This window comes from Nanorana parkeri, unplaced genomic scaffold (assembly GCF_000935625.1).
Source record: "Nanorana parkeri isolate BGI_ZX_2015 unplaced genomic scaffold, ASM93562v1 scaffold18, whole genome shotgun sequence".
In the NCBI taxonomy this organism is placed as follows: Eukaryota; Metazoa; Chordata; class Amphibia; order Anura; family Dicroglossidae; genus Nanorana; species Nanorana parkeri.
Window position 1 is genome coordinate 3,662,303 of NW_017306286.1, and position 11,789 is coordinate 3,674,091.

The 11,789-nt window shown below is 38.6% G+C and overlaps 1 protein-coding gene across 1 annotated transcript in view; it reads left to right on the forward strand.

Annotated features, from left to right (window-relative positions):
* The first annotated feature begins 258 nt into the window (after window positions 1-258).
* MYO18B (myosin XVIIIB) overlaps window positions 259-11,789 on the forward strand; it is a 427,031-nt gene continuing 415,500 nt past the window's right edge. Inside the window, exons 1-3 of the mRNA XM_018560492.1 lie at window positions 259-295; window positions 1,482-1,627; window positions 3,202-3,234. Coding sequence (XP_018415994.1) covers window positions 259-295; window positions 1,482-1,627; window positions 3,202-3,234 — 216 coding nt within the window. The remainder of the gene's footprint in view (window positions 296-1,481; window positions 1,628-3,201; window positions 3,235-11,789) is intronic.

Genomic DNA, 11,789 nt, shown 5'->3' on the forward strand with positions numbered 1-11,789 from the left:
AGAATAAAGAAATGAAAGATGCAGGTTAACTGGTTCGATTTTTTACTGTGTATATATGTAGCTGTTTTATCATATTAAAAGGAAATACTGTACATTGAGTAATATTTATAGATATATACTAAACTACCATTTCTCTTTTCTTGTTTCCCTCAACCTCACTTCATCTCATCTTGTCTGTCCAGTGTGAAGACTAATGTTTCACTTGCCCTGCGTACATCACTCCTGAAGCCACAAGTTACCTCCAGACATTGTAACAGCATGGCTATCTCCTCACGCCTAGCACTGTGGGAACAAAAGGAAAGTCTCAGTACTAGTTCACATCTTCTATTCACAGTGTTGGAATGCAGCTATTTGAATAATGCATGGAACTTAAAATAATTTACTGTGGAACAACACCCATTAATTTATATAAAAAAGGGGTTTACACTATTCTAAAGCAGGCACTGCTTCCTAAGTACCACTTCTCTTTCACCTGCATGGACAGTGAAACCTGACATGCCCAGTCGTCCATGTCAATGTAATGGTGTTCCTATGAGTATTATTATATAAGCATGGACAGGCAGTCCACCAAATCAGTATAATGATAACCTGGGAGGATAAGGAGGAGGACCCTTCTGTATCTCTACACAAATAGATCTGAAGAAAGGTTCTACTTCTGGATTAAAGCAAATTGAGGCAACTAACATACACTAATTATATTTCCTTTAGTTTAACTTTGCATTGTTGATCATAATTAACAACAGCCCATGCCACTCCGATCTTACATTTTACTTATGTTAAATCTCTTTCCTCATTTATCTAATTTAAGAAAAAAAATGTGTGGATTTGTTTATCCCCAACATAACACCTGCTTTGGATTGTCACTTCAACATGAGGAAAATAATAAATACATTTAACCCTAAATATAAAAAAAACAGCAAAGGAAAGAGAACTGTTGCCTATGGCACCTATTAGATTTGTTAGTTCTCTTGTATTACCTAGAATTTGTGAGGGAACATTTTATCAGTTATTGTAGACAACATTGATTTGTCCTTGGCTGCCATTTCCTACATTTTATGTAAATAGACATATAGAAAATACAAATAAGGCAAAGGCATATAAAAAGCCTATGCATCAAAATATGTTAGCAAGAAAATATCTTGCTCAAAGCAACCAATCAGAATTATTGGTTTGATGTAAAACAATGGACTGTTGGAAAAATAGTTGGAAGCAGATTGGTAGCTATGGATGGAATGTAAAACCTTTTTATCTATCTATATTTTTGGTTGGAGCAAGTATACAAATCCACTAATCTTTGCTTTTTTGCTGTAAATATAATAGGTCTTTCTTGCATGCTGAAGTCTGTGGGGTCAGGGGAAACTTTGGTAAAAGAATGACCTCTACCAAATACCATTCTTCCAATACTACACATTGCATGGAACATCCAAACCATGATGCAGAAACTTAATTGCAAGCTAATATATTTTGTTTTATACATAAATAGATCAAGGAGGAGGATAACGGGCCGAGAGCTACATCTCCTCCGCCTCTGTTTTCAGTCATTCCTGGTGGATTCATCAAACAGCTGGTTCGAGAAACAGAAAAAGAAGCAAAGCAGAAAGGAAAGGAAATAAAAGAAAAGTGTCCAGTAAGTAAAATGTCTGCTGTACCGATATCTCATAAATAAAGGCTTAATAGAATGCTATTTGCATTGTGTCTGAAATGTATTTTATTTTCTAAAACTTGTAGTCTGTTCTCATTTTTAATAACAGCAATAAACGTGAGTGCCAGTTATTTCATATTAGTCACTTCTTCAAATAAGTAATTATGCAAGCCAGGGTTTCCTGCCATGTAGCTATTGTAGTCAGCGGGTTATGCTTGCTTAATGTCATGGTTAATAAGCGATAGGTCCTTTAGTATGCACTTAGCACCAATACATTTTACATAATTGGCATACTCACTAAATTAATTGGTGTTCAACTATAATGTGTAGTCTATATTAAATGTAGTAACCCCAGTTTTTGTGAGAAAATAAAAAAAACTTTATTAGCTCATGCTCTTTGTTAGAAACTCACCATTCCATTCACTTCTTTCTGCCTCTAAGTTAAGTAGGAGGGGATAGCAGTCTTGCTGACATGATCAGTCACAGGGTTGCAATAAGAGAATCACTGCTGGAAAAAACACACGGCCAATCACATGAGCAGGAAATTACATTTCTGTATGTACAGAATGCCCTTATTTCCATAGCTATAAGGCCTGGTTCATGCCTAGGAGTTTTTGAGCAGTTTGAAAAGCGCATTTAAATGCCCAACACAAGAAATCCCATGATTTTCAATGGCCCTGGTTCACACCTGAGCAGAAAAACGCCAAACGCCCAAAAAGGTACATGAGCTTCTTTGGGCAGTTAAAAGCGCTGTTTAGACTTCATTGGAAATGCCCAAAAATGTGCGGCAGAAGCATGTTGCACATTTTCGTGAGCGTTTTTGCGTGTCTAAGCGCATGTTCTGCCCGAAATGTTTTATGAGCTGCCAGTTAAAACATGCATAAAAATGTGCACAACGAACATAAACGTGCAAATAACCGCATGCTGCAAATGCGCGTAGAAATGTGCAAAAACGGTGCCATCTAGGTGTGAATCAGGCCTAAGGAAAGAGCATTTGAACTTTCATCTATACAATAGTTGCATGCAGAGTAAATTAGAAATTACATTTTAATAACTCTTAAATTATAAACTAGCTTGAGTAGCAATTTTATATGTTGCATTATTCTTAACTATAGTAGAACTACCCTATAGGATTGTTTTTTTTAAATGTTTGTTCACCCCATTCGGCTAAAATCCCCTAACCCCTTTACTAGTATTACATTATTATTTAGTTCTCACTAAATACAAGCTTCTGTAATGCATACCATACAACTGATTATATTCATATTCCTGTTTCATTTTATGTGTATGATGGAAATTGTAATGAATATGACGGTGCCTGCTTCTTATGGTAAACAATTGAAACACTTACACCACTTTAATTACCAGGATGAAATTGGTAAAAGGAAAAATGTCTTATTCTTCTTTCAGATGTTAGCTCTTATTACCTCCCAACAAATAAACCCCCAAAAACATTTTTTGAAAAATATTGCATCTAGGACTTAGTAAATATCTATGTTACATATGGACAACATGGAAATGCTAGTCTGATTTCTTCAATCCTTATTTTTCTGTTACAGGTAAAACAAGAACAGCCACCAGAAAGTCTGAAGGTAGGTAGTAAGGTTAATTCTGTGATTTTCAAATAAGCATATGCAGTTTTCATTTTTTAACAAAAACCCATAGTGTGATGTTTTTTGCTTTTGAGAAAACATCAATGCCATACTTCATAGTAAAATAAGGAACACATGGCATAAACTTCAACACAAGGAAGACAATAAATGACTGATTATAAGAATTCAAATGTTTTCACATATACTGTAGCTGCATCTGTCTTTTATTTATATGACCATATAGCAAAGAAAACAAAATTCAGCAAAAACATGCAAAGCACATAAACTTATTGGGGTTCATTTTTAAAGCAAATGAACAAGAGCAAGAACAAGGATAAAACACTGTGGTACACTTGCATCACTGGCCCATGTGATGGGTAAATGTTTGTGTGTGCAACAGTTGCAAGCTCTGAACCTATTTTGCTGATTGTACACTTATGTTCAGCATGTATGCTATAGTTCTAGTTGGCTGTGTGCTTTGCAATTTCAAATAGAAGCTCCTCCTCCTGTTCCAAAAACTGCACCTGTGGCAATATTTTGACCTGAAAAACAATTTAAAAAACTACTGACGGGACAATAAAAATGCTCACATGTCCAGCAAAGCAACGGGTCTAAAAACCTGCACGCTGTGCTATCGAAGCAGAAAATGCAGAGTATGTGCAGGTATTTATTAATGCAATCTCCATTCCAAGCACCATCTTATGGAATTTTGTATTCTGGCTGGTGTATGAATCAATGCACATGCAAACAAATATATGTTCACTCCCAATATGGTTCACAAAAGCTTTAAAAAAAATTAGCAGTGTATACTTTATCCCTATATAAAAGACCCAAAACATTAGAGAGAATCACTGTTTTATTTTATGGTATGCAATGCTTTAAATTTAGACACGGAAGTGTGCATTCCACAAAAAAACAACACTTGTAATTAAGTGTATGTATGCTGTAGCTTGTACATGTTTGCCCACGCATTGCAGACATTATGGCCAATGAATATAGCCACAAAGAATAGGAATCAGCAGTAAAAGCACTTCACACTCGTTCACCTCTTTATATACATATTGAAGAAATTCGTTTTTTAATTTCACAACACAGGCATTGAAATTAGCTTTTTTTCCCCCTGATAGTAGAATCTTGGCAGCCTGCCAGCTCTCTAATGTAAACACACAGCATGTGTTTCTAAAGCTGCCCATACACCTTACAACCATCGCACGTCTTTCGTTGTGCGATGGTTGTAAGGTGATTAAAATTTTGTATGACCTGTCCATCTTGGACAGGCAGATCGTACTTGCGATCATCGCAAGCACTCCCGGATGAGGGGAGGGCTTGCAGATGATTGCAATTGTGAGCGGACAGTGTGCGCATGCAAACCTCGGTCCGTGCGGCTTTCGTCTTGCGATCGCGCTACCAACCCGCTGAAAATCGTACGATTTTCGGAGGGTTTTCTAGCGTGCTCGTAATACAAAAGTTGTATTATCGTACGATCGTGGGATCACCCGCAATTATCGTACGATAATCGTCAGGTGTATGGGCAGCTTAAGTTGTTCGAAATTGACTGCAAGCCCAACTTTAGCATCTCTGAGTAATCGTTAAAGTGGAACTCCAGGAAAACATTTTTTGTTGTTATTTGTTATGTACCAATATATTACCTCTATTATGGGTGTTTCATGTATGGATGCTGCAGCATTAGGTCAAACTCATACTTTATTTAAAGTGACATTAAACCCTGAGATTTTTTAACATAAAACAATACTGTAATGTGTGCCTTATGGTAATCCATGGTTGTTTCCCTTCTCTTTGCTGCTCTTACTTTTAAATCCGTATCTGTTCTCATGCTGGGCAGAACTTCTGTTTTGCAGCAGACTGCCTTGTCTCTGAAATGGATACACGGTGTCTGTGTGTAGGCTTGCAACCTGAGCCAGCACTACAGGAAGAGGCACTCAGCTGAAAAGGGAAGTTCTCCCCAAGCATGAGAAGACATGAGGATTTAAAAGGAAGAGCAGCAAAGAGAAGGGAAACAACCATGGATTACAGTAAGGCACACATTACAGTATTGGTTTATGTTAAAAAATCTGAGGGTTTAACATTATGGCCAATGAATATAGCCACAAAGAATAGGAATCAGCAGTAAAAGCACTTCACACTCGTTCACCTCTTTATATACATATTGAAGAAATTCGTTTTTTAATTTCACAACACAGGCATTGAAATTAGCTTTTTTTCCCCCTGATAGTAGAATCTTGGCAGCCTGCCAGCTCTCTAATGTAAACACACAGCATGTGTTTCTAAAGCTGCCCATACACCTTACAACCATCGCACGTCTTTCGTTGTGCGATGGTTGTAAGGTGATTAAAATTTTGTATGACCTGTCCATCTTGGACAGGCAGATCGTACTTGCGATCATCGCAAGCACTCCCGGATGAGGGGAGGGCTTGCAGATGATTGCAATTGTGAGCGGACAGTGTGCGCATGCAAACCTCGGTCCGTGCGGCTTTCGTCTTGCGATCGCGCTACCAACCCGCTGAAAATCGTACGATTTTCGGAGGGTTTTCTAGCGTGCTCGTAATACAAAAGTTGTATTATCGTACGATCGTGGGATCACCCGCAATTATCGTACGATAATCGTCAGGTGTATGGGCAGCTTAAGTTGTTCGAAATTGACTGCAAGCCCAACTTTAGCATCTCTGAGTAATCGTTAAAGTGGAACTCCAGGAAAACATTTTTTGTTGTTATTTGTTATGTACCAATATATTACCTCTATTATGGGTGTTTCATGTATGGATGCTGCAGCATTAGGTCAAACTCATACTTTATTTAAAGTGACATTAAACCCTGAGATTTTTTAACATAAAACAATACTGTAATGTGTGCCTTATGGTAATCCATGGTTGTTTCCCTTCTCTTTGCTGCTCTTACTTTTAAATCCGTATCTGTTCTCATGCTGGGCAGAACTTCTGTTTTGCAGCAGACTGCCTTGTCTCTGAAATGGATACACGGTGTCTGTGTGTAGGCTTGCAACCTGAGCCAGCACTACAGGAAGAGGCACTCAGCTGAAAAGGGAAGTTCTCCCCAAGCATGAGAAGACATGAGGATTTAAAAGGAAGAGCAGCAAAGAGAAGGTAAACTACCATGGATTACAGTAAGGCACACATTACAGTATTGGTTTATGTTAAAAAATCTGAGGGTTTAATGTCACTTTAATCCCTGCAACTACTGTAATCCCTGAACTTCTGGCACTGTAAATCACAGTTCCTTCTCTCATACAGTCAAAAAAAGCATTGCTTGCTCTCCCCCTATCTCCATTCATTATGCATCTTGTATTCTTTTCACAGAATATAATATGTACTGTGATTGGACAAGGGGAGGTCCTGGCATTTATCTGCCCCTCCTTGACAAATTACAGGACAACTTGTATTCTGTGAAAATAATACAAGACAAGTTTTATAGTGGGGGGACAGGGAAGAGCGAACAATACACTTCCTCACTGTATGAAAAATGGATCTGTGATGTACAGCACCAGAATTTTGGCGATTACAGAATTTGTGGGATCCACACATGAAACACCTACCATTACAGTTAATTTATTGCTACATAGCAAATAAAAAAAAAATGTTTTTGCCTGAAGTTTTGGTTCAAGGATTAATAACTTCACATTCAAAGCAGCTAGAGAGCTCAGAGGTGGCTTGGTTTGACGCTATTATACTGTAAGAGTATGCAAATAGTTTAATACCCATATTATGGGCTCAGGTGTACTTTAACAAACCTAGAGGGTCATTCACTAAAAGGTGAAGAGTTTGGAGACAGTAGAAGTGAACAACCTAGGACAACCAAGCTGAACTGGAAAGTGAGCTGAATTGGAGGATGTTTCCAAATCAGCTATTTTACCCTACTAGTCTACTGGTATGGACATATATTATAAGACACCAGCTGTCAGTATATAACCACTTTTAGCATGTGCTGTGTACTGTAGGATGTGCAGGATGAAAGAGTAATTTGTATCATAATATCTAGATTCCATGCTGCAGGACAAATAACTTGCATCAAATGAAGAGACATGTAAATCTGTATATTCAAGGAATAAAGTCATGGTATTTATAAATGTTCCCAGATAACCAGCCATTTCAATTATTCTCAGGTTAATAGATGTACATATTAACCCCTTCATGACTGAGGCCCTTTTTTCCATTTTTGCACCCATGTTATAGTGGGTTAAGTGGGGTCTAACCAGCCCTTCTCTCACAGATCAATTTGTACTAAGAGGATAAACAAATCTAAGAGACTTATGTTGTGAAAACAGTGACATTCAAACATATCTGACTTTACAAACCATTTTCATGGCATTTTTTATAAACTGAATTTCTGAATAATTCATCCGCTGTGTCTAGTCTGAGTTTATTATAATTGAAACTGTCGCACGTTTTTACCGCAATTCAAGGTAAAAAATGTGCGACAAACGCGCGTTTCCGAGGGCTACCTGGCTGTATCCCAATGGATACGCACGACAAAAATGCCCCAAAGAAGCTCCTGTACTTCTTTGGGCGTAGGCCATTTTGTAGCGCGTTCAGACGGGCTGAAATATGCCCCGGTGTGAAGCATACCCATAGGAAATAATGGGATTTCGGTGTTTGAGCGTTTTGCAGAGCGTTCGGACGCGCTACAAAACGCCCAGGTGTGAACCAGGCCTAAATGGGTGGGGGGAGGTCTAGCTTTAGATCCTGTAGATGCAGAAGTCAGGGTTGTAATCCTTTAACCCTTTGATAGGACAGACACAATTCAAATCCACTTTACAAATCATAATGTAATGAGCCAGCACAATAAAGACAGGGTTAAACCCCTTACAACCCCTCCTAACGCTACAAAGAAGGAGAAGCACGTCTTAGCCCTTAAGAAGCCAAGAAACCCTAACCAAAATAAAAACATTTTAAATTGCAAGTAGCATTTTTTTTGCTATGCTATGTGAATGGGTCTGTGGTCTGATGTAAAGATATCTATGAAAAGGTTCTATTTAACTACCAAAAGTGTTATTTTACCCTGAAACCTTTATCTTATCTCTTCATCATCTTGTTTTCCTATTTTGGCCTTTTCAAATAGCAAAGTAACGGTGAAAAAAGACAAATATTAATTCAACTGTAACCTACAAGTACATATGGAAAAAATATGATAATAATACTAATAATGATTATTATTATTCAAATAATACTCTGATTACATGTATTATTTTCATAAGAGATTTCTATATTTAAGTACAAATGTTCTCTTCTGTTCATCATACACTCTATATTAAAACACATGCACAAGGAATATACAAAGTGTGATGAATGTCACATTCAATGTTTTACAAACCTGCCCCCTGGTGTAAGTTGAAGTACATTGCATATTGTATTATAGTGAAATAGTTTAACACGGTTATTCACTAGAGGGTAAAGAGTTTGGAGAAGGCAGGAGAAGTGAACAATCTAGGACAACATAGCTGATTTGGAAAAATTCGCCAATTCAGCTCACTTTCCAGATTAGCTATGTTGTCCTAGATTGTTCACTTCTCCTGCCTTCTCCAAACTCTTCACCCTTTTGTGAATAACCCAATAAATATTAATTCCTTGATTTACTATATAGTTAATCCGCAAATAATGTTTGACTGGACCATTTTATCAAGTATTTGTACATTCCATTCACTTGGAAGCCTTCCCCTCCTCTTTCATTCCCTGAAATTGATCTTTAAGGACCAGTTCACACCAGGTGCGTTGGGCTACACGGGGCAGTCTCAACGGACAGGCAAGGCAGTTTGCCTAATTTTCAGTTAAATGAATTCACAGCACCACTATGCGTTGGTGTGAGCTGGAAAATAAGTATGATAGTCAGTACCTTTTTTCCCCTGCAGCATGTTTCGATGTATTACACCACACCATAACATTCTGCATTAAATAGAACTGAATGAAATGTCACTTTGTGAGTTTTCAATGAAATTTAAAAAAGGTAAACAGCGCGATGCACTGAAATCAGCAAATTGCACCACTTCCTCACAGCACGGCCACTTGTCCTTAGGCTTAATTATTATTTTACCATGTACAGTAATTCATTCTGCTCTGATAGTGGACAAAGACCTCTACCTTTCCTTCTCTCTACCTTTGTAGCCCACGTTTGTATCTGAAACATTTCATACTGTACAGTGTACACACATCTGTAGTAGTTTACTGTATTAGCCGAGGCCAATGTGGTTATTTGGATCTTTGCTGACCTCCTTTACAGACATTCATTAAAAAGCAGGTCTTGATTATCTATTAGAAAAGTTCCAAGCACAGAAACAAATGTATGTTTTGGTCCTGACACAACAGCTGTTACTTACAGGAAGGTCAGCAGATACCATCTGCCCTCACAGACACACTAGCTCATTTTTCCAAGATCAAGTAACAAACACTCATTTGTCAACAACCAGACAGAAACCACTTGGACTTGTAGCAGATATTTATCAGAATCCTCTGTCTGATTCATATGAACTCCATGGATTAAATTGAAAAAAAAAAGAGTGTTATTATAAAGTAAAGCCCTGAATACTTGGGTTTAATTCATGTTCATTGAAAAGTAACTTTCAGTTATTTAAATAATAATATATGATATGATATTGGGTAACACTCCTTACAGGCAAACTGACAACCCTATATTGTGGTTTTTTTATGGCCTTGCCATTCCTCCTCGCTGTGGCCAATTGTTTACCTTGTAGCCAATGTTGCAGTATGGCCACGGGTGGCAGACCCCACCAGGCAGGTATTGTAATTTGTCTAAAACTTGCTAACAGGAGGATCCTGCAACATTGTATTGGTAAGAGATGGTCAAATATTGTAATTAAGTTATGTAATATATCCAATATTTTCATTAGCCGCAGTATTCATTAATAAACCTGATTTATTTTTGGTTGATCTATGTTTAACCAGTTGACATCCGCGGTGTTAAACCCCCTTCCCATCCAGGCCATTTTTCAGTATTCAGCGCTGCGGTACTTTGACTGACATTTATTCCGTCATGCAGCGCTGTACTGAAATGAATTTTATACCCTTTTTTGGGGACAGATAGAGCTTTCTTTTGGTGGTATTTATTCACCACTGGGGTTTTTATTTTTTTACTATATTATTATATATATGAAAAATCACCAAAATGTAAAAAAAAAAAACAGTTTCCCCTATATTAAATAATTGGGTGTTATGATCGCCCAGGATTCTCAGGAAGCAAGGGTTTGTCTGGATTATGCTTGAGATCCTGGAACTGGGAGATTTCAAAGTGATTCAGGAAGGATGAGATCTCCAGTCCTTGGTCCAGGGTTTAGTAGTGACCAGCACCCAATGATTGCACAGGTGTGCACAGCCCTTAACTACCTCCCGGCCAGCCGTTGTGTATACACGGCCGGCCAGGAGCTTCTTGGATGTAACTGGGCGTGTATACACGTCCTGTTAGATCCGCCCACTCGTGCGCGCCGTGCACGATCGGGAAAGACGAATAATTTAAAAACCGGCAGCGATGCCTGTTATCATACAAGCGATCCACCGGCTATAGAGCTAGTGGATCGCTTGTATGGGGTCCCGATATGTGCGCCGCCCCCCCCTCCACGGCCCCCCTCCCGCTGTCACGCTGATCCTGGGCTCCTCAATCACTGATAACTAGGGTCATCAATCACTGATAAGACTAAACTGATGAGCTATAAAAGCTTTTAAAGCGTCGCCTATGGCCAATTTTGGGTATGCTAGTATTTCGCGAGTGCGCGCAATTTTTAAGCTTGACATGTTTGGTGTCTATTTACCCGACGTGACCCTGTCTTTTATATTTTACCAAAAAAGTGTGTAATATTAGTTGTTTTATAACATAATGTAAAAAAAATTTTTCACAATTTTCAGTAATTTCTCCTGAATATAGTAAAAAATAAAACCGCCAGTGGTGATTAAATACCACCAAAAGAAAGCTCTATCTGTCCCCAAAAAATTGTATAAAATTCATTTCAGTACAGCGTTGCATGACAGAATAAATTTCAGTCAAAATACTGCAGCGCTGAATACTGAAAAATGGCCTGGCCAGGAAGCGGGTCTAAACACCTGGTCTTCAAGCGGTTAAGGAAAGGATGGTGGCTGGGGGAATTAGCTCCTGCTGGGAAATTGGAACAGACCATGTTCAGGGGTCAGGAGGACTCTCCCAGAAGTCAGAGAGGAGTCAGATGAGCTCCTGCTGGGAAATAGGAACAGATGGTGTTCAGGAGTCAGGCGGACACCCCCAGAAGTCAAAGTGGAGTCAGGTGGTTTGTGTTCTGGAGGCCTACGAACACAGCCAGGGAGGCTGGAGAGAACTGGTGAAGCTCGGAGAGCAGTGAGCCTGAGGGGCCACCAGTACAAGTGTTGGACCAGTGGGTCAGAAAAGGTAATGTGTAAAGTAGAAGCCAGGAGGCTAAAGTTGTGTTGTTTTGAAGCATTGCATGGGTGTTATGCTGAACAACTCCTGCAAGTGTATACAAGATAGATGTATGAACTTTTGTTTGAATAAAAGTGGTCTTAAACAGAAGGTATTGCGAGTGGACT